Source organism: Sarcophilus harrisii, chromosome 6 (assembly GCF_902635505.1).
Source record: "Sarcophilus harrisii chromosome 6, mSarHar1.11, whole genome shotgun sequence".
NCBI lineage: Eukaryota > Metazoa > Chordata > Mammalia > Dasyuromorphia > Dasyuridae > Sarcophilus > Sarcophilus harrisii.
The window spans coordinates 28,661,261-28,688,891 of NC_045431.1; the positions used below are offsets into that span (position 1 = coordinate 28,661,261).

A 27,631-nucleotide genomic window follows, 5' to 3' on the forward strand; every position below is an offset into this window, starting at 1 on the left:
TTATCTCCCATTGGCATAGATCATACTTTTCCTTTACCAGGTATTCAAGACCTCTACAAATGGACAGAATTCTGCCTTTACTCCCCCCATGCACTTTATACTCTACCTAGTCAAATTAGACTATTGTGTCCAGCCTCCCTGCTCCACCTTTCTGCTCGTATCATTCCCTCCTGGCTGGAATGACCTTTCTCTCTCCTATTTCATCTTTTCTAAGCACTTAAAACCTAATTCAGATGGTCTCTCAAGCCCGCTATTGGAAACATCTTTCCTATCAGAGCATTTGTTCTGCATCTCTTAGATAGGTTAAACATGTAATCATTATGATTTTGTGGCTACTTTTTTTTTTTTTTTTTTTTTGCTGAGGCAATTGAAGTTAAGTGACTTGCCCAGGGCCACACAACTAGGAAGTGGTAAATGTCTGAGACCAGATCTGAACTCGGGTCCTCCTGATTTCATGGATGGTTCTCTCTCTATCCACTGCACCAACCAGCTGCCTCTTGTGTCTACTTTTTTATTCCCTCCCCAGACAGGATCTATTTATCTAAACTTTCTCTCTAGCCTAGTTTAATGTTTTACAAACATTAATCATTTAAACTATTCCTTGAATCTGTTGTTAAACTGAATTTGAAGAGAAGCCAGGTAGGATGTAGACAATATACAATTTAGCTATGCATATCAACTCCAAACTAAGATTAAGTTCCCATTTTTATTTCTCAAATTGGCCACAGTGAATTCATAGGATCACTTTTCTTGCAGTATTATTTGGTGTCAAGTGTTCGAGAGTGTGTAAATGTAGCATCTTTTATTGACTGAACCCAGAATTTGAAATGAAGTAACAAAAATTACTTTAAAGAATGCTTTATTGACTATATCCTAAGAACAAACTATAAAAGGAGCGAGAACTAAATAAACTTAAAAGCTTCCAAAATATAAAGAAAAGGTAATAACTAAACTACTTCGACATTCAAAAAACAGGTCACACTAAACTTTTTGGTCGAGTTTGTTCTTAACCTAAAAACAAAACAAAACAAGACAAAAAAAAAAAAAAAAAAAAAAAAAACACAAAAAAACCTCCCCAAACTTCACATTTCAAGTTATAAACTTACCTCAGTAGTGTACATGAAATGGTTTTGAAACAATATAGATGGTTCAGACAGATGGTGCAGATAGACGATCAAAAACAGGAGGCTCATTGATATCTAACTGGCTATGTCACCAACATCAGTTTTAAGGTAGTTTGGTATTTGCCAAGATAAGAAACCTCTTCTTCTTTTTTTTTTTTTGCACTTAATTTTACAGGCACATGTAAAATACAGTAAGAATAAGGTGTCAGAGACTCATCCTATTTAAAAAAATTCTATAGAAATCCTCCACTATTGCCAATGAAAGAGAATATTTCTTCCACTGTTTCACAGGATGAAGATCTGGTCCTCATAAAAATCTCACAACATGATTTATTCTAATAGGCTAGGATTTGGATGCAGGTTTCTAGATATGTTTTTAGAACATTGCACAACTGCTCTACTCTCTAAGTGTGGGTTTTAAAAATCAAGGAAAAGAATGTCAAGAACGTGTAAAGGCTTCAACCTGGCACTCAATAATTTTATAGAATAGTTAAAAATAAATATTGTTTATATATAAAAACTTCCCATCAGAAGATGAGAATATAGGCATTTGGGAATCTTTTAATTTATATTTTTATAAACAAAATCTAAAAATATTTGCTAAGGGAGTGGACCCACTCTCTGTCCACACATGTAAATTTCATACCGCCACCAGCAAAAAATCCCATGGCTGGAGAGATCAAATGGATCCACAATGACATAAAAACATAACTGCATACTCTCTACCTATTGCACACCTCACTTCTTTAAGTTTTCCAATCAAAGTGGATGCAGTTCATAAAGTGGGTGAGAATCAACATTTTACTGTATTTTACATTCGGTCTGCTAAATAAAAGCCTTTAAACAGGCCACAAAACACTGCAATAATATAATTACTTCCTAATAGCAACAAAAACAACAACAACAAAAAAAACCAACAACCTTATTAATAACATTGAAATAAAATGGTTTCATTTTCTGGTAAAACACACACCATGTACTTTTTTTGCAAAATAAAACGACATTAAAAACGTCTAAGTAGAAGATATTTACACACTTTTAAAACTCCTACAGGTTTCTCCTCCTCTTCCTGGATGTGTTCTCCCAAATTTAGTTCACCGAAGCGGAAGTTACTTGTGCACAGTGTATGGAGGAAAGCCCCGTTTTTACAAGCACAGTATTCTAACAGTCCCAACTACAGCAGAAATTTAGCAACGAGACATGATCACCAGACTCTTAAGTAGATAAAGCATTACTCTCCTACCGACAAGAACTCTTTTTGGACCCTGTCTACATTTAAAGCGCGCATTCTCTGTCACTACAACTTAAACTTCGAAAGAAAAAAAAAAGAAAACAAAATTCAAGAGAATCGGAAAGGAAATTCAATGTCGGTCTGGGCAATGAAGAAGCTAGGTAGAGGTGCTCTCTCGTGGGCTCTATCAAATCCTGCTTCAGCATATGCACCAAAGCATAAAGATAAAGATAAAAAGATACTACCAAAAAAGTAGTTGAGTGGAGAACTCAGCAATTTCTTTTCTGTTTCTAACAACCCACTCCCCAAATGTCCAGTATTGTCCAGTCTTGGAGGACAAAGGAAAATGGAAAATGAGGAAGAGCACAGTAGGTGGGAGAGGCCCAAATCTAAGAAATCTCTTAGAAATCTCAGGCTACTTCCTCCTCCACAAAGGAGAATTTGAGCATTTCCATTTTTGTTATCTGAGATGACGCCATCATCCCAATGGCCGGCAACAACACAGTGGCTTCACTCATCTTAAAATTGCACTTTCCAGGATTATTTTTTTAAATAAGGTATTCAGGGTTGTCTATGTTTTTAAAAGCACTACTTTTCTGTATCTTTAAATATTGAATATATCTTTTCAAAATATCACCTAGCTGCATGGATGTTCTTAATATATATAGTCAATATATTTATTAAAGGCACTACAAAATAAACATCTCTGGAGTGCAGAAGTTAAGAAAATAACCTTCATACCGAAAATATAGTTGCTAAAAAAACCTTTATAAACATACCATTGTATACATGTGACTAGAAGATCGTATTAAGGCATTGCAAGTTGAACTCTCTGAGAAATGTAGGAATACAGGAGCATTCACTTTAAAAGTCACAAAAAACCAGTGACTTCATTTGTATAAAATATTTCAACATTAATATTTGATAACATTCTTCACTTTCAGGGTTCTAGATATATTTACTAAAGTTCAGGCATGTTCTTGGCGATGGGTACTTTCTTCATAAATAGTAAAGTGTTCCTTCAGTGGTTTTTCTGTTTGTTTTCACAACCCCTCCCTCCCCCCAATCTCAGTATGTCTGGTAGACATCATGGATGGGAACCTGAATTGTAGCGGTAGGGAACGGCTGAGGTATGTAGCCAGCGTAACCTCCATAAACTGCAGCTGCAGCCGCGGCGTTCTTCTGTAGTGTGGCTAGTGTGGCTGTAGCAGGAGCAGCAAACGGGACGTAACTGGCACCGTAGATCCCAGCCCCGGGGATTCTCGGGACATTTGGAGCCACCGTGTACACCGGAGTGATTGGGCGGCCCTAAGGAGAACGGAGAAAAAATCCCCACATAAATAGAAATCGGGAATAGGTCTATGGTATTAAACAGGTGAGAACCAGGGGAGAAGTCGAGAGAGCAGTGGGTTTCCAGTCAGAAATCTGGCTTTGAATGACTTCCCCCACTCTGTTAACTTGCCACCTATGGGAACTTGATTTCTCCTTTGTGGGATTAACTTTATTTGGAAAACAGAATGCTAGATGAGGAGACATAGGATATAAATACCAAAGCTGATGCAGTTCATAAATTGGAGGAATCAATATTTCATAGTATTTTATACTGACTGATTCACTTTAAAACAGATTATAAAGCACTGTAATAAAATATTGTATGTGTCTGTCTCTCTATGTAATTATACATCGTAAATCTATCTATATACACACACATATATGGGCGTGTGTATGTGTGTGTGAGGGGGGAAGGGAGACACAGAGAGAGGAAGGGGGAGAGAGGGGGAAAGAGAAAGAGAGAGAGAAAATGCTTTCTAATAATCAAAAAATCTTAAAACAGCATTGGCATAAAATGGTTTCATTTCATGGCAAACCAGAAACTACATACATTTCCAACAACTTTGAAAGTGTGCATTCAGTTCCACTATAATGATTATTTTGTAAATGCAAATTTAATTCAACACGATTGATATATTTGGGAATAATGAGCATAACATGACTTTCATGTTTGCTTCTGTGAGAATTTATCAAAAACTGCAGCAATCAGTTCCTCAACCCTTTTCACATCCATTTTTCACTAGACAACTTCAGGTCCTTTTCAAGGTGAACCAACATATATTTTTCTCTACCTTTTGGTAGAGTAGGAGCTGTGGACAGAGGCTGGTCTATATCCAAGTATTCTTCTTGATATTATGGCCCTGTGACCAGGACTTTGGGGATGCACTTTTGCTTTTAGCTTTCAAGAGAGACAAATAGCAACCCATGGCTATAGAAACTGTTACTATTTATTGTAGTTTTTATATATTTCTTCACCATTTAACAGGTATAAAACTGTACTGCCATTTTAATTTGATTACTAACTTTTATTTTTAATGTGCCACTGATGAAGTTTTTGAGCATTATGCCTTTAACCCTAATTTTCCCCACAAGCCCTATGGTTTTTAATTGTCCAATTTTGCATAGCTTGGTGATTTTCTTTCTTTCTTTAGGAATTCATTTATTGAGTTATGTGCTGTTAGAGAACTAATTGTACATTAGAAGATTTTAACAAACTCTTACTTCTCTCCCACTTCCTCTTGATAAATGGAAGTCATTTGTGTACACTCAATGATGCATAACTGTAGCATTCTTAACACTCTTTACCAGAGGCATTTGCAGTGAAACATAATGATAAATCTTTTCAAGTATGAGGACCTTTTCTTGGTAAAAAGATGTAGATTCTCACCTGATGGTTGAAGGTACCCTCCCTTCCCATTCCAACAATTCATCAGCCATCCCCATCCCTCACCCTGATTTTATAGATCACAAGTTTGGGGGAAATCTGCCCACTGTAATCTACAGGATCCCTTCCAGTTCTAAGAACTATGGCCCAAAGAATCACAACTTTGCTGGAGTTTTGAAGGAACAGAATCAAAGAGATAGGATCTCATAGTTCATCTCATCCAATTCATACCTAACCATTAATCACTTCTACAATAGACCCAGTATACTGAAGTATAGTCCAGTGTCTTCAAACCAAATTCAAAATACTTTGGTGTTCGAAGCCTTTCATAATCTAATAAATATCCTTCTTCCCATCTCTCATTCTCTCTGGTTGTATCCCATGACTATAACACTCTCCCCTCCTCTGTTCTTATTACTGAACTCTCTAGTTTTTTAAGTCTCAAATAAATCACTTACCCTTTTTCTCATCATTGTTCTCATTTGTCATTATCTAAAGTCACCCGTGTCTCTCTCTAGACACAGGAACTGAAGTGATTTCTATTAACAACCTTCATGTTGAATACCGAGTCCAATATTTATCGAATTAATGAATCACCTCATACTGCCCCTTGCCATTTACTTCCCTTCATTTACACAAATTTCAATTTGGACAAAGGACTCCTGAAGTTAACGAGTTTGCAACATAAACAACTTCCATGGCCTAGTTTAGAATAAGTAAAAGGCAGTATGGCATAATGGTTACGGTGTGGGCTTTATGGCAAGAAGACTAGGGTTGAAGTTGTCCTCTGATCTATATTGGCTATTTGACTTCCTTCAACAAGCCACACAACCTCTCAATGTCCCAGATACTCACAAAGACTAAATTTCAAAATAAGTATTTCTCACCGAGAATTCTCTCCATTAATAAAACCATGAGTAAAGTCTGAAATAAAAAGGGAAAAAAACCCAAAACATTTTCTCCTCCCCTCTCCCCCTTTCAATGACATCTCTTTTTATCCCAAAGACAAAGGAAAGAGCTCAATTTGTGAGCAATTTCTTGGAGTCACTGGAAACTTTCATCAGAAGGATTCACAATTTCTGGTATATTTTTGGTATAGCAGATAAGAGAGCTATAGTCACGAAGACCCGAGTTCAGATCCAGCCTTAGATACTAACTATATGACAATGGGCAAGTTCACTTAGAAAATTTCTATCTGTCTCCGTTTCTTCAGCTATAAAATGGAGATAATAATAGTACAGATTTAAGTACTACCCAAAACCTCCTCTCCTTTCTCTCCCCTTCCAATATTGGAATACCAAATAAATCTGTCACTCTAATATTAATGTAAGTGTCTCCTGTAGTGGCAGCTTCCTAAAAGCAGGAACTTGTGTTTAAAATTAACCTGGCTTACCTCACCCTATTGTGAGTTCTAGGCACATAAGGAACTCCAACCTATCAATACACAAATAAATGGTGAAGGGAAATACCTGTCACATGAATTTCCATGACATAAGAAACTTACCTGGAAAGGTGGAGGGGTTGAAACAGCAGGTATGATAGCAGTGGCGGCGGCGGCGGCAGCAGCAGCACTGGCTGGGTCTGGTTGCACTGCAATGGGATTGATCATATGTTCCACTGTATGGATTTTACCATCTTCCAGCATCTTGGGAGCAGGAGTTGCCTGAAACATGGAATACTGGGCCCCAATAGCAGGGATGGCCACTAAAATGGGATCAGGAATGGGAAAAACCAAGCTGATTAAGATTAATATACTCTCTCTTTGCAGTGAAATTAAATATACCAGCAAGACGTTGCCACTGGCTGAGAAGTGATCTATCAGTAATAACATTCAATACAAAGAAGTTTCTTTCATCTCTACGGTGGGCAGTGGTGGGAGTGCCCCGAACAAATAGGGTTGAAATTGGAAATTGGCCAAGATCTTGATATCTTGGCCCGACCTTATACAACTAAGTCAGCCACCTTCTTATCATTTTATTGCTGCTAGACCTGCAACCTTCTTTGGCTTAATTGTCTTTTAAGCCGAGGGTTTCATTACAAAGCTCAGAGGAATAGATTCATGCTGTTAGTTCTGCATTTGATTACTTACACATGATGAGAGCATACAGCATGTAAAATTAAAGCTACAGTTATCTTTAAGTCTTGTAACAGGATCCCCTAATAAAACAAGTCAGACCAAGATTGGGTCTTTCTGTATGAGATTCAAAAATCTGGATGTAGAGATGAAGGCATTTCAATTAAAGTCTCAAAATTTCTGAATGTTTACTTGATGGAACACTATTTAGGCACTGTGGGGAGATAATAAAAATAACTGTATAATATTCGGAGATGAAATATAAAATAAAGAAGCTTTTTTATGTGAATGATTATTTTTACAATTATATTAGATTTAACACAATATATTGATTTTAAAAATACATATAAATTCTAGTAAAGTATAGAAATAGACTTTATATCTAATTACTAGAATTTGCATACACATACACACATAGAGATAAAGAGCTAAATGGAGGATGGACTTAAATGAATTGAAATGTTCAAAGAAGTCTAGTCATTGAAAGAGAGAGGAAGGAGAAATGTGGAAGCTTATGACTCCAAAGGCTCTGTTTACCTTTCATATTATTGTGACCTAGAGAATTTTCAGGTACAAACGACATCGGCAAGAGATCAAGCTCTGCTTTCTATGTCATGTTATGCCATTATACAATCACTTTTCTTCACAAGCTACTACATTTTTCTACCAAGTCTTTTCCTAGTTTAGATGATGGCAACTAACTAGCCAACCTATTATTAGGCAATTCTGCTTATCTTCAGCCTTTCCAGATCCCCCTAATGAAGGTGATCACACTTAAGAATGGAGAAAAGACAAACCCAGTGGAAAAGATGAACAGGAGACATAAGAGAACAAACCTTTTAAATTGCAAAAATGCTTATATGCTTGACAAAAAGAAGCACAGAAGAAAACCAAGAGAAAACTAATACTCACTAGAACATTATTGGCTTATTTGGGATTATTCTGTTCTGCTTACCAGTTCATTGTATTATCTCCTGCAATCCTCTGAACATTATTTTTTTTTCCCAACTAAACTCTGTACATACTATACATATTGGATTCTCTTCTCCCTTCAACCCTTATCTTTTTGCCAATTACAAATATTAGCCGCTGAAACTTGGGTTGGTTTTATGTGCATAAGAAAAACAAGAAAATCCTTAAATGAAAAAGGTTAGCTCAATACTTGCTCATAATGTGAGTGGTATTTAGATGGAGATCTGGTCAGGAAAATTCTGAAAGCATCTTATGTATAACAAATTATGGATTTTACCATCTTCCAGCATTTTGGGAGCAGGAGTTGCTCGAAACATGGAATACTGGGTCCCAATAGCAAGGATGGCCATTAAAATGGGAAATTTTTTATATTTCTTTAATAAGAGGTGCTCAATAAGACAAATACTTTCTTTTCCCATGGGCTAAAATGCAACAGACTCCTTTTTTTCCCCCTCCATATTTGGGTCAAGTTTACAGACTCATTGGAGAATTGGTGTATGAAAGACATTATGAGCTCATATTACTACCTTTTGGGTTTGAATATTTTATGAAAATTATCCACTCAAGCAATCTTAGTCTACTTTTGGTGAGCAAGTATGCAGTTAAATGGAAACATGGAGAATTGCGTTCCTGATCGAGTCACTGACATATGTGCAGCATATCAGTGGTGAATGTGTTGCTACTCTTGCTTTTCCTGTGTTCCCTTCAGGTGTAAGCCTCTTGAGGGCAAGGATGTTAATGTTCTTTTTCCCTTGAATTCTCCATAGCACCCAATGCAGAGCTTTACAGATGGTAATTGATTAATGGATTGTAAATGTTGGAGACTATCTCATAACGTGAATCCTGGAGTTTCTGAGGAGTTCGCTATGCTTTCTGGAATCTCTTGCCTTGATTTTTACCTGCATCTTCACTATTTGGCTGGACTAAAAGGAACAGGTGCTGATACTCATTAATTAGATATTGACTCAGAAATTGTACTATCTTGGGATAGCTAAGTGACTCAATGGATAGAGTACTAGTCCTGAAGTCATAAGGACCTGAGCTCAAATCTGATCTCAGACACTTGGGATAGCTAAGTGACTCAATGGATAGAGTACTAGTCCTGAAGTCAGAAGGACCCCAGCTCAAATCTGATCTCAGACACTTGGGATAGCTAAGTGACTCAATGGATAGAGTACTAGTCCTGAAGTCAGAAGGACCCGAGTTCAGATTTGATCTCAGACACTTGGGATAGCTAAGTGACTCAATGGATAGAGTACTAGTCCTGAAGTCAGAAGGACCGGAGCTCAAATCTGATCTCAGACACTTGGGATAGCTAAGTGACTCAATGGATAGAGTACTAGTCCTGAAGTCAGAAGGACCCGAGTTCAAATTTGATCTCAGACACTTGGGATAGCTAAGTGACTCAATGGATAGAGTACTAGTCCTGAAGTCAGAAGGACCCGAGTTCAAATTTGATCTCAGACACTTGGGATAGCTAAGTGACTCAATGGATAGAGTACTAGTCCTGAAGTCAGAAGGACCTGAGCTCAAATCTGATCTCAGACACTTGGGATAGCTAAGTGACTCAATGGATAGAGTACTAGTCCTGAAGTCAGAAGGACCCCAGCTCAAATCTGATCTCAGACACTTGGGATAGCTAAGTGACTCAATGGATAGAGTACTAGTCCTGAAGTCAGAAGGACCCGAGTTCAAATTTGATCTCAGACACTTGGGATAGCTAAGTGACTCAATGGATAGAGTACTAGTCCTGAAGTCAGAAGGACCGGAGCTCAAATCTGATCTCAGACACTTGGGATAGCTAAGTGACTCAATGGATAGAGTACTAGTCCTGAAGTCAGAAGGACCTGAGCTCAAATCTGATCTCAGACACTTAACACTTCCTAGCTGTGTGACCCTGGGCAAGGCACTTAACCCCAACTGCAACAGCAAAAAGAAACAAATAAAAAAAAAAAATTGTAATGTCTGATGTTGCACCTTCACGACATTTCTGGATCTCTAGTTCATTTACATCGTTATTACGAAGGAGGGATGGTGGCCCTGACCATTGACAAGTGAGAGCTTCCACAAACTCTCTGAGCAAAATTCAAAGTACAACAGGAGAAAAATAAACTTTTCTTGGTCATAGATTCTCTTCAGAGAAAGCAAAAGTTCTAGCTATTGGAGCACAGATTACACTAGTCCTCAGAAATGCTAAAGATCCCAACTAAGTTTCCCCGAGGTACATGCACGTATTTTTGTGTAGCTGAGCCTAACAAAGGCTGATTGGACATGGCCCATCCCTCAGATTTATACTGACCTGTACCGGGTTTAATAGCAACTGGATTGACAGCAGATAATTCCAAATTTGGTACAAGTTCATATCCTTTTTCTTGCTGCTTTCCTTTCCCTTCATGATATCGGCTATATATGCCACGGCCGGCAGAGTATCCCCCGAGGTAAGATCCCCTAGGGCCTGGGGCTCTGTTGCCAGCTGCACCTCGCCCTCGGCCTCTTATGCTCCCTGCTTATAGAAACAATACAAAACTGGGATGAATAATCACAAGTGACAGTGCCAGAAGGCCCAGCTTCACATCCCTGAAGACTCCAAGGACCCTGAGATTTGACTGTCTACAAAGAGTCAAAGTTGTCCAGGCTAATACCTTCCAATTTTAATGTTACAGATGCCTAAAGAAACCTCTTATTCCTGAGTGAAATTACTATATAAACCAATTCATCAAAAGTAAATAGAATCTTAATGAAGTTTTAAGCTATTAAAGTTTAAAACTGCACTAAGATGTTGGGGACACCCTCCTTATACGAATGAGGTCAAAACTCTTGGCTATATTAGAGCACATGACATTTACATCACTGATACCCATTAAAAATCACCAATGTCAAGATCTCATCTTATGAAATGGAGAAGTCCAGGCACCCAAATCTGTGGTCACATAGTGAATCATCCTTGAATACACTGATTTTTTTTTAGGCACCTCAGGCTGCTCACCCACTAAGTGGGATAATAATACCTGGACTACCTATTCTACATGATGCATAATACAGTCTTTTAGGAGGTATAATATACAATAAAAGGGACTGGTTCTGGAGTTGAAGGATGTCAGTTGCATACCACCTGGGTAATTTGGGGGAAATCATTAATTGTCTTTGGACATCAATTCTTAGATCAGAAAGATGAAGGGGTTAAGCTAAATTTTCTACTAAGACTTTTCAGCTCTCTTAAGAAAACTAGACAATTTTACTTTATATGCAATTAGTATAAGCTTTATGCTTTCTAATGACAACTAAGGTGGATATCTTTTTAAGTTCTGACAAAGCAAGGTCTAAAAACTCGTATATTAAAAAAAAATAAAAGCGCCTTGCATACCCTAACATACAATAGAAGCAAACTGATGGGCTAGAAAATGATGATCAAAGGTAAACAATGGTGAATTAAATAAAAATGCCCCAAAGAGCTAACTTACCTTTCACAAAGTAATCTCTGTTGGGTCCAATCAGAGCATTGTAGGGATAGCTATAGTAGGCCAACGTGTAGGGATCGCACGAGTAAACATAGTTAGGCTGTTGAGATGTCACTTCTGCAGTTACGTTTCCTTTGGCTGCCTTCTGATAGCGTGTGTATTGCTCTTTATCTACTGGCTTGGCTAAAGTAACTTCAAGACACGAGCCTTCAAGTTCCGTGCCATTGAGGCTGTTCATAGCATGGACGGCATCATCCCGGCTGGTGAAGTGAACAAAGGCATAATCGCGGATCTTTTTGACTCGCTCTACACAACCGGGATTGAACTGGCCAAAGCTCTTTTTAATTGTCTCCTCAGTCGTTTCAATCATCAGATTTCTCACGTACAGAATCTTAACGGTTTCCATGACGTCTTCGTCCACATCTATCTCGGGCTCGGCCCAGTCCACTGCGATCTGGTGTCCCCAGAGCTGGATTCTTCCCGGCATGAGTTTTCTCCTGGCCATAGCCGCTGCCCTGTGGCTCTCATACTCCACAAAGGCAAACCCTCGGTTCTTCATCTTATCGGCGGCACTTGCATACACAATCACATCCAGCACCCCTTCAGTCACTTTGGAGATCTCCTCCAGGATCTCCTCTCTCTTTTTCATCTTGGGGATGCCCCCGATGAATAGCCGGCAGTTATCCACGCTGCAGCAGACTCCCAGAAGTCGGCCGGGTCTGATTTCATAATTGTTCAGTTCCCTCACGGCACGCTTAGCTTCGTGCTTGTGAGTATACATCACAAAAGCGTAGCCGCGGTTCTTCCCATCAAAGTCCATCATCAACCGCATCTCATAGATACGCCCAACCGACTCAAACACTGGAACCAGCTCGTCTTCATACACATCTCGGGGAATCTTACCCACAAAGACCTCGCAGCCACGTGGGGGGTGGAGCCCTTCCCAACCTGGGGGAGGGCCGCCGTACTTGCGCTGCCCATTCTCCTGTATCATACTATAACCCGTACGTTCCATGAGGGCTAGGAGGGCGGCCTCGTTGGGGGCCCCGGCAATACCTTCAGGAACTTTGGCCGCTGACATGTTGGTGGAATCGTTGCTCATTGCTGCAGTGGAATCCTCTGCTGTCATTATGTCGCAATCATTCAAAACTTGATGAAATCTAAAGAGGGAGAAAAGAAATGAGATTATTTTATGTTCTACTCAAGACTAGGACTCCAATCTTATGTCTTAAAGGAGTCACATGTACCATAATTTTAGCATAAAACCAGAGTTAAAAATATAAAGAACAAAAACCAACCATGTGACACATTTATAAAAATAATAGCTTCAAATAGCCAAAATATCATGTGGAAAAAAACAGAAACTATTCGATTAAAAATTGCAATGAATGAATATTTCTACACTTGAAATAACTTTAAAAAATTTATCTCCTAACAAGTCTAAAACAGAACATTAACTATTCCAAATGCTGTTTACCCCCCTAAGTTCTAGTATTTTCTTGATGTGTAGGGAGCTCCCAGAACTTCCACTATCAATAAGGACTGGCTTCTTCTCGAACTTATGTTATATGAGTTTCTTGGTAAATTGGTATGTTTAGTGATTGGCTTAGGGTCAAATAATCAATGTATATAAATATCATTAAATGGCAATATTCCTCTTGCAACAGCAAAAAACAATTCTAATAAAGTATTGCCAGCTTAGAACAAATTTTTTTTTTTTAAATCACATTCTGATATTTCTTTGGAACACAAACCTTTTCACTGTAAAGATGTAAGAAGAAATTCCCTTACAAAGAAGTGGTCACGTGACAGAAGCAAACGGGAGAAAAAATGTAACTGATATATAACTATATAAAAAGATGCTGCACGTTATTAATAAGAGAAATACAAATTAAAATAGCCTTGAGGTTTGCTTTCACACTTATCAAGCTAACAAAAATAATTTTTAAAAGGAAATAGTATTACAAGGTCTGGGAGAAGACAGAACATTAATATCTGTTGGTGGAGCTGGGAAGGAGTCCAGCCTTCCTACAAAACAGTTTGGGACCATACAAAAGAGAAAATTCTTTGTGTGGCATTCAAAGCCCTTCATAACTTCCTCCCAGCCTTCCACCTTTCAAGTTTTCTTATACTTTACACACCAATTCCCACTCTCAATCTATTCTTTGATTTAGTAAACTAGATTTTTTCCTTGTGGTTTCTCAAACAAGACACTTTCATTTCCCAAGTCCAAGTACTGTTAACGTTTGTCTCCTGTGCTAGGGATGGCCTCCTGCCACAGCTCTGAATCTGGTTTTACTGGTTCATTCAAGGCCCAACTAAAACCTCATTTAACCCTATCCCAAAGCCCTTCCCAATCCTCCCTATTCTAAGGTCTTCCCTCTATTAAACAATCCCAGTTTTTCCTGTATATAGCTTGTTTGTATATAGTAATTTGCATATTCTTCATTAGAATGAGAAGACCTCATTAGATCTTGAATGAAATGAACTGTTTCCTTAGAGCTGAGCACAGTGCCTGGCACATAATAAATATTCAATAAGTGTATATTAACTTAACCCAGTAATGCCTCTTGGGAATATACTTTTAAAAAAAGGTCAAGATCAGAAATATTCATGGCAGCACTCTTTGTATCAGAAAAAAGCTGGAAACAAAAACAACAGGATACTGAGATGCTTAAAGACTATGGAAATTCAAGGAAACTTCCAGGATAGATATGAAATAATGTAGAGTGAATGAAAGTAGAAACAAGAACACAATCATAAGGATTTAAATATTATTTCATATCATTAAAAAATTTAAATTTAATAATGTGCAAGAAAACAATACTGAAATATTAGCACTCAGATTGATATAATAACCAATCTTATTCTAGAGACCTGGTGATGATACATCTTTCTCCTAAGTAGAGATGTAGCTGTCTAAATGTGGAAAGGGATGTCTGCTGTCCTTTAGGAAAATATGTTGGTTTCTTTTGATTTGCTGTACTTCTTTATTACAAGGAGGGTGGAAGAGTGGGGCAACATTTGAGTCTAGTGGAAGTACCAAGAAATAATAGCTATATATAAAAAATAATAAAATTATAAAGCATTTATATGTTGCAAGGTTTTTATATATATCTTTTTTTTGAGGTTTATAACAACATTATTAAGTATTATAGGTATTATCTCCTTTTTTATACATCAGATGCAGCAAGGTTAAATGCCTTACCTAAGATCACACAGCTAATGATTAGTTGGATTTGAAAACAGAACTTAATTTATTTAGTCTAGAAATCTATTCATTGCTTACGTAGCCTCAAGAACAAGAGAAAACACAATTGAAAGTTTAACCAGAGCTAACGTTATGAACTAATTATATGGAATGCTTTAAAATATAAGTGGGGGATGGAAGAACAAATTGTGGTATTATGATTGAGATGGAATAGTATTGAGCTCAATGATTTCGAAAAACCGCAAAATGAGCAGAACCAAGAGAACGTTGCATACAGTAACAGCAATATTGTTTTAAGAATAACTATGAGCAAATAAGTCATCTCCAGCATTATAAATATCCTAATTAACCATAAAGGACATAAAAAAAGGTAGTATCTGCATTCAGAGAAAGAACTGTTACCTTGAGTGAGGGAGATTTGTCTTTCTAAGTTTAAATCTGACCTCAGATATTTACTAGTTGTGTGACCCTGACCAAGTAACTTAACCCTGTCTGCCTCAATTCTTCATCTGTAACATGAGCTGGAGAAGGAAATGGCAAACCAGTCCAACGTGTCTACCAAGAAAACCTCAAATAGGGTCAATAGGCAGACATAACTGAAAATGACTGAACGAGAACAAGTTCCTCCTGCAAAGCTTTCTGAGAGAAGCCATTCACTCTTTTTAGCCACTGTACTACATGGCACACACTGTACTACTGTTGGCCAGCAAGATCTCACATTTCTACAACAAGGTCAGGAGATGGAATTCATCCTCAAAAAGAGGAACTAAAATGTCACCACTGGAAACCATTTGGGATGAAGCCAAGTACTGAAATACATCTGTTTTTCTACTTAGAGGTGGACAGAATCCTAAAATACCCCCAAGAGAGCCCTTCGATCTTGGATCTGGCACATCGATGAAAAAATTCTGGATTGCACAATTTAAATTAAACATGTGTCATAGACTTTGAGATTTAGAACCGGCCAATCAGTCTTATCTGTACTCAGTGTACAAGGTAAACACACACTCCTCCTTCCTGCCAACTTCACTAATTATGTCAACCCGGCTGCCATTTTAGTCTTCCATGTTTGAAACCCAAATAGTATTCCTCTCCCTTGTCTAAGAATTACATTGGTTTAATTCATTCTGGTGAGCTTTATTCCTTAGGAGACTTGTATCTAGTAAATACTTAATAAATATTTGAATGAAATTATTTTTCAAGTCATTTCAATTCAGCCCCATACATCTGCCTTTATTCCTTCCCATCTAGTTCTTCACCTGTCAATTCCTATTGTTGTTATTGCTCAGTCAGGTTCGCTTTGTGACCCCATGGACTATAACACGCCAGACTTTTCCATCCTCCAGGATCTCTATCCAAGTTCTTGTTTGTTGTTACCACGACACTACCTACTGAGCTGATCCTCTGCCATTCCCTTCTGGTCCCACCATGTTAAATGACGTGCCCATAGTCACACAGCTAGAGGCTAGATTTGATTCAGGTCTCCCTGATTTCAGGGCGAGTGCTCTATCTGCTGAGCCACCAGCTGCCTCTGATGAATTTAGAGAATTTATGGAATAAATAGGAATGACGAAAGGCTTAGTGGTGGAGACGGTGCTTGAGTTGATAGAACTTGGATAAAGGGAGATTCTGTGAGGAAGAAGTTCATTTTAAACACACAATGCAGCCAGCCAGAGCTAAAGTATGAGGACCAGAAGACCAGAAAGAAGTTGGGCTATAGCATGTGGAAAGCAGACAAATAGGGAGTAACATACAAGCTAGAATGATAAGGCAGTAAGACCCATAGATAGGAAAGACCCTGAAGTTGGAAAAGGCTGAAGACAAAAGAAGAAGCGTTGGTCAGAGATAAGTAGAATGACTGAACAGCAATTGTCTCTCCTACTAGAATGTAAACTCCTTGAGAGAAGGGATGGTTTCATTCTCTATAACCCCAGAAGCTGCCCACAGTTGTAAACTCCACAAGGGTCGAAACCATGTCAATAGTTTAAAAAAATGTTTTTTTTTTCTGACAAATATTTATTTGGTGTCTACTATGTGCACAAATCCCTGGGAATCTTGGGAATGCTCTCATGGAGATTAATTTCTCCCAGTTCATTTGGAACCTCCAGTGTACATAGGGCAAGGCATTAATAAATATTTGTCAAATTGAATATAAGAATGATGGCACCCTGTAGGTTTCTGAATTGGCAGGCATGCTTTCTGGCATAGCAACCAGTATTATAAAGTATCTGTACATATTAAAATCAATTTTCCAATGACAAAAGATGACAAAATTGGATTAAGTGAAATTGAAATGCTTTATATCTACTATCTCTAGTAAGGATTTGGTAAATGAGATTTATTAATCAATAAACATTTATTAAGCACCTCCTATGCGCCTGATGCTAAGCACTAAATATATACACATGATCAAAAGCATTCCCCAATAAGTGGTCAAAGACTATGAAGAAATAGTTCTCAAAAAGATTTCCAAACTATTAATATCAGTAATATATAATACAATAACTTATTTATAATAATTTATAATATTAATAGTAGCATGAAAAAAGTCTAAATCACTAAGTAAAATGCAAATGAAAAATAATAATATTGGCAAAGATGACCAAAGATGAAAGTAGCTAATGTTGGGATGGAGGGGGGAAGGGGAGAAGGAAGAGAAGGGGGTTACAAATTGGTGAAATCATTCTTTTGAGTAATTTGGAATTATGCAAAGAAAATAATTAAAATGTCACCCAGTCATTCCACTGATAGGTCAATGATAAAAAAAAAATGATCCAAAGTAAAGTAGGTAGAATTATGAAAAAACCCGTAAGTTATTGTAATGGTAAGTAGGAATAGTTAAACACTGTGAAAGTATGGCCAAGTTTAGCCCCTAAGACATAAGATGGCCATGCCTTATTTATAGGTGAGACATAATTATGATTGCGGAGTCCTAGAGATAGAAAACTTTAACATATTTTTCAGATGTTTTAGTAAATTTTGCCACTTTTATTTTTCATCTTAAAAAAATAACTTTGGGAGAGGAAAAATAGATGATTACTTTGCAGATTATAGGTGTAAAAACAAAAGATTTCAATGAAAATTTATTATGAAATATTCTGACCGATTCTATAAAGAGCAAGGAAGCTACTTGATTTTTATTTGTGAGTATATGTAGTACCTACTACATAGTAGTGCTTTTACACATACTTGTTGAATTGAACTGGCTGAACTTACCTCCATGACTCAATCTGATGTTCATTTGATAAACTCTAGAGTAGATGAAGCAACAGATTCTAATTAATTATGGGTATATATCATACCCAGGCAACTCTGAACAGATCCTCTCAACACGTCTCTTGACACATGAACTAGAAATGGCTTCCCACAAGACTGCTGATATTAAACAAATTATCTGACAAATAAAATCCACTTGGAGCATTTCATTCTCATCATGTCATAGAAATGCAAAAATATTAATGTACTTGGAAGTCAAACAACTATCTTGAAAAAGCAGCCAGATTGTTTTTTCTTTTATGTAAGTTCCAGTTAAGGTTTGCTTTATTAAAATAATTGAAGGGAGTTAATTTATATTTGAAAACCAGATCAAAAGTTTAAAGCAGCTTTCTAGTTTTAACTGGTTTGTCATTTACTTTTGATTAAAATTTCAACTTTAACAGCATGATGACATTTCAGAAGGACATATGTCACTGGAAAAAACTCTTAATATTTGCCTCTTTTTACATAGTCTGAACACAGGGCAGTTGCTTGTTCAGCTATTATTCAAATGTACCATACATAGTACAGAGACTACATAGTTACTAGCTTTTATTTCTCGTAAAAATCTGGGTTTCTCAGGGACACTTTCTTATGTGTTCATTGACAAAGCCCAAGAGGGTATATTAACCTGGAAATACCGACCTGGATCAAATGATTTCTATTCTTCTTAGTGTTTAAGTATGCCATCTACGTTGGCAAGAGACAACTCTATTGCCATGTGTTTTAACTATATTGGATGATTTGCTGTCCAGGAGGAGGGAGGTGGAGACAGAGGGAGAAAAAACTGAAACCCAAAGTTTTGCAAGGGTGAATGTTGAAAACTATCTTTGATGTAGTTCGAAAAATAAAAAGCTATCTTTTAAAAAAGAGAGACAATTCTATTTTTATTTTAGTTAGCCCTCTGCTTTGACATTCTGTAGCAAATACTATGATATGTCAGTGTTTTTCTGATACCTGTAATTCACTAAGACTGTTGTTTAGAAAATTAAAGACCTAACATCACTCACTATAAACAAAACTCCCCCCCTTACCAATATTCTGATTTTTTTAAGAGAGTGTGGCACAGAGTTCAGTTTACTACCTTTTAGAAAGAGGCATTGAGATACCATTTCATTCAAACAACTAAGACTGCATTTCTTATTTTTAAATTCTTTTTTTTCTTTTTTCTTTTTTTTCCCTTTTTTTAAATCAAAGCTTTTTATTTTTCAAAGCATATGCATGGATAATTCTTCAATATTAACCCTTGCAAAAACCTTATGTTCCAAAATTTCCCTTCTTCCCACATCTCCTCCTCTAGATAGCAAGAAGTCCAATATAAATTAAGCATGGCAGAAATATCTTAAATCCAATATATGCATTCATATTTATACAATTATTCTGCTGTACAAGGAAAATCAAATCAAATCAAAAAAAAGAGAAAGCAAGCAAACAACAATCATCCTCAGTTCCCACACTAGGACTATATTTCTAAAAGCCCTGAATCCTTCTAAATCTGTAATCATGACATTGAGAATAATGGTGTCGTGTACAGAAAACAGAATTATTTTATGCTATCAAGACTGCCACAAAGCAATAAAAGTAGCCAAGAACAACCCCTGCACACCTAACCTTACCCATTTATCTTAATGCCCTGTGCCAAGCTGACACCGCCCATTAGAATAAACAGCTAAGGGAACACTCCCACAAAAAGGCAGGCCTTTGGCACTGGGTCATTTTTATTGCCTTAGGGTTTCAAAATATAAAGAGAGCACAACTCAAAATGGAGGCAAGAAGGATTAAAATAAAGAGCTTAATACCAAAACAGTTAACTAAAAGGTCTATCTTTTCTAAATAGAATCTGGTTCAAAACACATGCTGGGAAATTAATTCTGTTCTAAAAGTACCACTTATGGGACAAAGAACATTGGAAGTGATGTCCTCTGGAGGTGGATAAGACTCAAATCTGCTTTCCCAGAGGTTGTTGGAAGTTCACTTCTTTTTCAAAGACATATCGGTCTAGGCCCTCTAATACACAATAATATTTTAGGATTTTTTTTTTTTTAAACTCCTACCTTCTGGCAGTCCCAATTTGAAAATAATTCAGTAACAAAATGACTCAAACTCTCTGGCTGTACAGAATGTGTTACACATTCAACAAGCTCCCAATGACCGATAAACAAATGTGAAATCAAGTGAATCAAAATTCCTGGGTGTGATTATTTTTTAAACACATATCTGAAAAATGAGGGAATTTTCTTCGTTATCTCCCCTATTGATTCTAAACATGCAAACTGGCTTACCACAACAGAGATGAAGGGCTATCTGTCCCCAACTAGCAGGATTCAAGGGCAGAAGAGATTTTCAAGGGTACTACTAATAATACATTTACATAGTTTCCTAAGCACTATATAAATATCATATTTATATACATTAGATTTATACATAGAAATATAAATACAAAGCACTTTGCACTGCACACATACACGTTCACCCACCTCCTCTGTCTAGTCTATTCATTTATTCTGTATCTATCTCAAGGGATCCCCAGGATAACACTGTTAATTCTGGTGCTACATTATTTGGCTTTTAGGTAAGTCATACATCCAATACTTTTTGGTGGCAGGATTTTAACAAGGATTTCCAAGGCTAGTAGTCTATCTACTATACCATATTGCCTCCATACAAAAATTTAAATAGCTCATTCTTTCAAAACTGCCAAGTCCATTTTTGTTACAGTCTGCCAAAACATGGGATCACTACCATAGCATCAAATTATAAAAGGAAGGAAGGACAAAACTGTTGACTAGGTAGCATAAATAGTATTAACCATTTAATTGATGAAAACTGAGGTTGAATGTCGCCCAGTTATTGAGTGCTTGTGCTGGCGTTTGAATGCAATTCTTCAGATTCAATTCCAGAGAATTTTCTCCCAGAAAAGATGTACAAATGAACAACTGCAAGTCCCTCAGTTAGTATACAAGTGAGAAATCATTCCTAGTGCTTGCAAATGGAGCGTATGGTCTGAAGAACTACAATGAGTATAGCTTTAAATTTAGATCAATACAAGAACTGAAGTACAGCCATTAAAGTAAGTGAGGGTGTTGGACTTTTTCAAAATTCTAATTTCTTCAGCATGCAAGTGAAAAAGTAACAAACAGGCCAGACAAATTCCTAAAGATCCCTAACCAGGAGGCGGATGATGTGTATTCAGAGAAAAAAGGACGAAAGGTCATGTATACTTCTGTCAGTCATATTTTTTCCATTTATTAGTATCAAAGATAACACTAGGGTCTCAGAGGTCCTAACTGTACTATTGCTTGAAAGGATGTGCTTGGTACTCAGCAATATTAATAATAGTTCCCTTTTATGGGCCAGGGGAAACAGTAGAAACCAACAAAAGAGAAAATGATATATACAAAACCATAAGATCGAGAATGGAAAGATACCTTAGAGATTTAACCCTTTCATTTTACAAAGAACCTAAAACTTAGGATTTATGCACCTCACAGATAGAAAATACCAGAACTGGATGAATTTCAACCCATATCCTTTAACTCGGGGCTTTTTAAACTTTTTTCCACTTGCAAACCCTTTTTGCCTGAAGAAATTTTTACATGACACCGGGCATATAAAATAGGTATACAAATCAAACATTTACTGATAATATAAATCATAATTTCATGACCTGCACATTCAGTTATGTGACCCCATATGGAGTCATGATCCACAATTTAAGAAGCTTTTCTTTAGCTGATTTATTTAAAACTATGAATATAATTCTTGAATGATGTCTGTTGAATAATAAGGCAGGCGGGACATTAACTGCTGAGCTTATAAGAAAGTTGAAGAGCTAAAAACTAAGAATTAAATACATAAATCGTCAGTACAGAATTCTATAAGGTCTTTTTCTCAAAGACCAAGGCACAATCTACAACAAATCAAACTGAACTGAGGGTCAGTAGAATTTGATCTTTTTTGTAAAGACCTTCTTCTCAAGCCAATTCAGTGTTAGATCAATGTATGATTCAATAAAATGCACCAACAGGCCGTGTGTCTGCACTATGAAAGAGAAAACCAAAGAATAAAGGAAGAGTATAAATGAAGCATTTGCAAAAACAAACAAGAAGAAATAAGGAGAACAAAAAGAAATTTAAAAGGAGAAACAGAAAAGCAGTTGTTAACTATTAATATTAAATATAATCACTTAAAATTGTAAAAGAAATTCAGTTTCACAACCATCATTTTCTGTTCTTTGAATACTGAAATGTTCATTTGTTAATGTTTACAAAGTTTATAATAAAGATTTTATTTAAAGAGGAAAAAAAACCCAAGAAATATGTGAAATATGGCAAAATGTGTAAATAACCTGTAATATGTAATGTATAAAGTAAAAAAAACACCTGAATAGTTACATTTTAAACTGAGTTGAAAATTCTGCTATGTAGGTAACCAATTGTAATGAAGACTACACAGATGCATTATAATCTGGTGAAATCTAAGGACGTCTTTCTAAAAGTATAAAATGAAATACATAAAGATTTCAGATTTCAAAAGAAACTATTTGCAATGAAATATACTTGAGCAAAAAAAAAAAAAAAAAAAAAAAAAAAAAATTTTTTTTAAAGGACTCTTAAAGGCCACTAGGTGGCCCAGTGAATAAGAGGGCCAGGTCTGGAGTCAGGAAGGCCTGAATTCAAATGTAGCCTCAGATATGTACTAGCTGTGTGATGCTAGGGAAGTCCCTTAATCCCGTTTGCCTCAGTTTCCTTATTTTTATTTATATTTTTTGCTGAGGCAATTGGGGTTAAGTGACTTGCCCAGGATCACACAGCTAGAAAGTGTCCGAGGTCACATTTGAACTCAGGTTTTCCTGACTTCAGGGTAGTTTCCTTATTTTTAAATGAGCCGGAGAAGGTAAACTGCTCTAATATATTTAAAAAAGGGTCTAGGAGGGCATAGGATTAAGGAATTTTTAGATGAAAAAAACAAGGTTCTGAAGGATGTGGTCTAGGAATGTTGACCCAGAGTATCGTTTGTTCCCGAGGCAGAATCCAAACACAGGTTTCTTGACTGGTACCCAGTGCTCTGTGCATTACACCCATCCTGCCTCTTTCAGATCACTAAGGGATACTTGTAGAGAGAAATAAAAGACAGAAGAGTTAGGTGAAACCATCATTCCATGGATGTATCTACGAGATGCAGATTTTGCTTCCGGTCTTAGCTAAAATACTATTTGAAACTCTTGGATGAGTGTTATCTGGAGACCAGATCATAATGACATTTATGTAGTGCTTTATAGATTACCATTTTCTATTTTAATTAAATCTCCCCTCCATTCTGACAGTAAAAGGATGCATTAGTGGCTTCCTTGCTATGACACTAGGCAAATTCATGGGATTTTGAGATTAGGGGGATGTCAGAAATCATTTGCTCCATCGCTCACATTTTACAGAGGAAAAGGAAAGTCTCAAGAAGTACCTTGATTCAAGTTTAAATAAGCATTAAGTAGCAAAGTCAAGCCTCGACTCCTGGGCTTCTTATTCCTATCTCAATGCTCTTTCTACCACATAATCAGTCAACCTCTCAAGTTCCTATTAGGACCAAACTTGTAATTATATGACTGTCAAGCCACATGCATACCAATCCCAAGATTCTAACAAGTAGTGTGGGCTCATTACATATTATGTGGGTACAATATTACAATATTATCATGTAAGGATTATCACATGTCTGCTTATGAAATAGAATGCCACAGCCCCTGCTCCGAAACCAAAGGCCTTGAATTACAAATGATACATTCGCTTCCATTTTAGATGTGACCTTCCAGTTGTTAAGATTTACCGCTGGAATTCAGTTGTGACTAAGTGAAGTACATCTGCCACCACAAAGAAAACCAGATCTTGCTCAACAAGATTTCTCTGTATCCTATTTACTTTTAAAAAACCGACTAATGCCAAATAGCAGGTGATTAATCCAAAGGCAAACTCTTGCATTGGTGTGCAAGCTGGTGCGAGGGCATTTTAAAAGTTGACACATTTTAAAACGTTACAGCCATGTTTAACAACATATCTATTTATAGGATGTTTGGGTGAGAAAATAAAAAGGAAGTGAAAACATTAGGACTTGGTTTGAAGGCAACTTAGTTTCAAGTATAACATTTATCCTGATTTTTAAAAAAATACCCCCCATACTTTTCTCTTAGTTATACTCTATTCTTTTATCATTTTTTGTTCTTCTTAGGGAGATATTTTGATCTGTACTGCATACTGAGTGAAAGGAATGACTCCATTCAGCTATGCAATAAAAATGGCAGAAGGTGGGAAGCCTTGAAACAGAATAACTTAATCCTTTTATGCAAAAATCTGGGTATGACAGCAGGCGCCAAATGGAAAAGGGGCTTGCCAGGGACCCAGGGATCAGAGAGAACATGGGTATTTTGTAAGGGTGGGGGGGTGGGGGGATGTGGGAGCAGAGATTTGTGATGTAGAGGAGCTGAGATCTCCGATGAGTGCTATTGCTGACAAATGGACTTGCTGCATTCTCTCAGATTGCCATTCTGAGTCTGAAGCAAATTATATTTACCATAAAGGAAATGGTATCTTTTCAAAAGACTGTATTAGAAATAGAAACTTCCAAGGGCTAAGTAACCAGGAAAAGAAAAGGCAAAATATTCTTTAACATGAAGACTTCACATTAAATGTTTTTCAAAGGCAGTCTCCTTTCACTTCTTTTTAAATATTTGATATAGACAAGAAAAAAAGCACACAAATGTATTGCATATTGTAAATCAAACACTTTGGGCATTAAAACAGTGTTTTTCTTTCACAAGGAAACCAGTTGGATAGTCACATTCAGATTATTTCATTCAGATTATGTGTAAGTACACACACACACACCCCATTAGCTAGTCAGAGACAGCTGTTTTCTCCCCTTTTTTCAATTTGATACCACACTACAACACATGTTTTGTTATATACCTACCACCTGGATACCATAGTTATACACGTGTTCCTGACTACAGCAGGTAGACTCACACTGAGTATTAAAAAAAATGGACAGATAAGACTCTAGAAATCTTTAATAAGCTTTATTTAGTGTCAGTTCCCATCCCCCAGGATTGTTTCTCACCTCACCATATTTAGTGTAGTGTCTGCCACATAGTAGGTGTTTTAAAAAATGTTTATTGAATTGAACTAATTGAACTTATTTCCTTGACTCAATCTGCTGTTCATTTGACAAATCCTAAAGTAGGTGAAGCAATACAGCCAAACCAACTATGAGTATATCATATCCAGGTAATTCTGAACAGATCCTCCCAACATTTCTCTTGATATACGAACTAAATGGCTTCCCACAAGGCTGCTGATATTAAAGAAATTGTTTGCCCAATAAAATCCACTTGGAGCATTTCATTCTCATCATGTCATAGAAATGCAAAAATATTAATCCACAACATTGGAGTGAGTCAGAGGATAACAATGTCAAAGAGCTGCCTCTCTCCTCTCTTTAAATACAACTAAATAACAATTATTCAATGAATTAAAACAACTTTTACGTGTATTTGGAAAATAAAATACCATTGAAAAATTTAAAAATAAAATAAAATCCGTGGGAAAAGAGATGAATTTATTGAAATGCTCTTGCAGATTAGCCAGGAATAATTTGTTTTCTTTTCTTTCTCACTTTTATTCTGTCTTGAAAATCTCACAACTTTAAGGTAAGACTATTAAAATTTAATAGGGATGGGGAATAAAAAGTTGGGCTTAGAGTCAAAGACTCAAGTTCAAATTCAAGCTTAGAAATTCACTAGCTTTGTGACCCTGTGTGAGTGAAAGTAAATTTTTTGGACTTAAATGCACTAATTCAGAAGAGTTGTTGTGGGAATCGATCAAATGAAATAAACACATGTAAAGTGCCTTGTACACCTCAAGATGCAATGTAATTATTAGCTATTATGCTAATTATTGCATATAAGTGGCAAAAAAGAGATAGCTCATATTTAAGTAACTATACTTTACCACATCAAAAGAGTACTTTCCTCATCAGAATCCTATAGTATAGATAATACAAGCATTATTATTTCTGTTTTTACAGATGACAAAGAGAGGCTCAATGAAATTAAATGATTTCCCCAAGTTCTCATGACTAAACTAAAATTGGGAAACAATTATAAATAGTAAGTTCTTTAAGGAGCTGCTTTCTACCTATTAGTCCTAAAGAGCAATTCCATAAGTTCATCTTTTTCCCCCCACGGATTTAATTTTATATTAATGTTTTCAATAGTATTTTATTTTCCAAATACATGCAAACTTAATTTTCAACATTTGTTCTTGTTAGACATTATGTCCAATTTTTTTTTCTCTCCTTCCCTCCCCAGACAGCAAGTAATCTCATATAGGTTAAATACATACAATTCTTTTAAACATATTTCATTATTTGTCATGTTCTGCAAGAAAAATGAGATCAAAGGAGAAAAAACCTGAGAAACAAACAAAAAGTGAAAATAATATGTTTCAATCCATAGGCAGTCTCCATAGTTCTTTCTCTGGATGCGGATAACATTTTGCATCTCAAATCGATTAAGTTAATCTTTTTTAAAAAAGGATGGTCACTTGGGATTTGGGGTTTTGGGACATGATATCTGAACCAACCCAAAGTTAAACTGTTGGAGGTTTGCCCAAATGCTACAGCTGAAATGGATAATTTCCCTTAGATCAATCGCCATTGCTCCTCGAACTTGTCTAAACTAGAGCTTTGGTAGACAGAACAATCGGCTTTCCTCTTCTACTTCTCCACTTTACCCTTCCTTCCTTGGTTATGTCTAGACACCATAGAAATGGGTACTATGAACATCTCAGGGTCTGTACAGACTTTTCAGTAGGTTTTCATTTTTTCCTCCAACATTGAATGGGATGAGAGGCGTTTGGTGTAGGCAGCTTGAAGTCAGGAAAGCTCTCCTTTGAACTAGTGCCGCCATATTGGAAACACATAGGCTCAGCATCTCTGAGGTCACTTAACCTCTCCAGGCCCCAGACAACTACAGTTGCACATCTACACATTAGTGGGAGTCCCTTCAACAATGAAATCAAAGGTACAGAGCAACAATGAGGTATCATATGATTAAAATAGATTTAGGGTTGAAAAAGTCATCGAGTCCAACCTCCAATAAAGGGATTGAGCCAGGGAAAAGCTTAGTGATTTTTTTAAGGTCACAGGTAGGACTTGTGTGAATAATTTGTATTTCATTAGATTTCTTCAAAGATTCTTCTCAAAGTCCTGTGTCTTCTCCACTACTGCACAATGTCTCTTTCTGTTTCTGGAATAAAACAATGCTAACCTTTCAGAGAATGTTTCCTTCCAAAATCTCTTAGCTGGTCTAAAATTTAGTTGAGATGCAGGAGATAAGATCTCTCAATTCAACATATTTATAATTCTTTTCAAAATCAGATACTCAGAAGTCCCCCACTTCTATCTTGATCTTCATTTCAGATTTCTAATGTGTTCCAGTGTTTGCTTCTGATTAAGACTACTACCTGAGGCTGAACACAAGATTTCCAGCCAAATGGCTGAGAGAAATAATCAGCCATTTTAGTGACTGAAATGAAAAT

The 27,631-nt window shown here is 36.6% G+C and overlaps 1 protein-coding gene across 9 annotated transcripts in view; it reads right to left on the reverse strand.

Annotated features, from left to right (window-relative positions):
* Positions 1-1,248: 1,248 nt before the first annotated feature.
* Positions 1,249-27,631, reverse strand: part of RBM47 (RNA binding motif protein 47) — a 140,147-nt gene continuing 113,764 nt past the window's right edge. For 7 of the 9 annotated variants that reach the window (XM_012552278.3, XM_031942725.1, XM_031942724.1 and 4 more), the window contains 4 exons: positions 11,579-12,735; positions 10,417-10,623; positions 6,576-6,775; positions 1,249-3,663 (listed from right to left, as the gene is read on the reverse strand). In XM_012552278.3, coding sequence (XP_012407732.1) covers positions 3,424-3,663; positions 6,576-6,775; positions 10,417-10,623; positions 11,579-12,704 — 1,773 coding nt within the window. In that variant the 5' untranslated portion in view covers positions 12,705-12,735 and the 3' untranslated portion in view covers positions 1,249-3,423. The remainder of the gene's footprint in view (positions 3,664-6,575; positions 6,776-10,416; positions 10,624-11,578; positions 12,736-27,631) is intronic. The other 2 variants (XM_031942729.1, XM_031942730.1) reach the window with 2 other exon arrangements.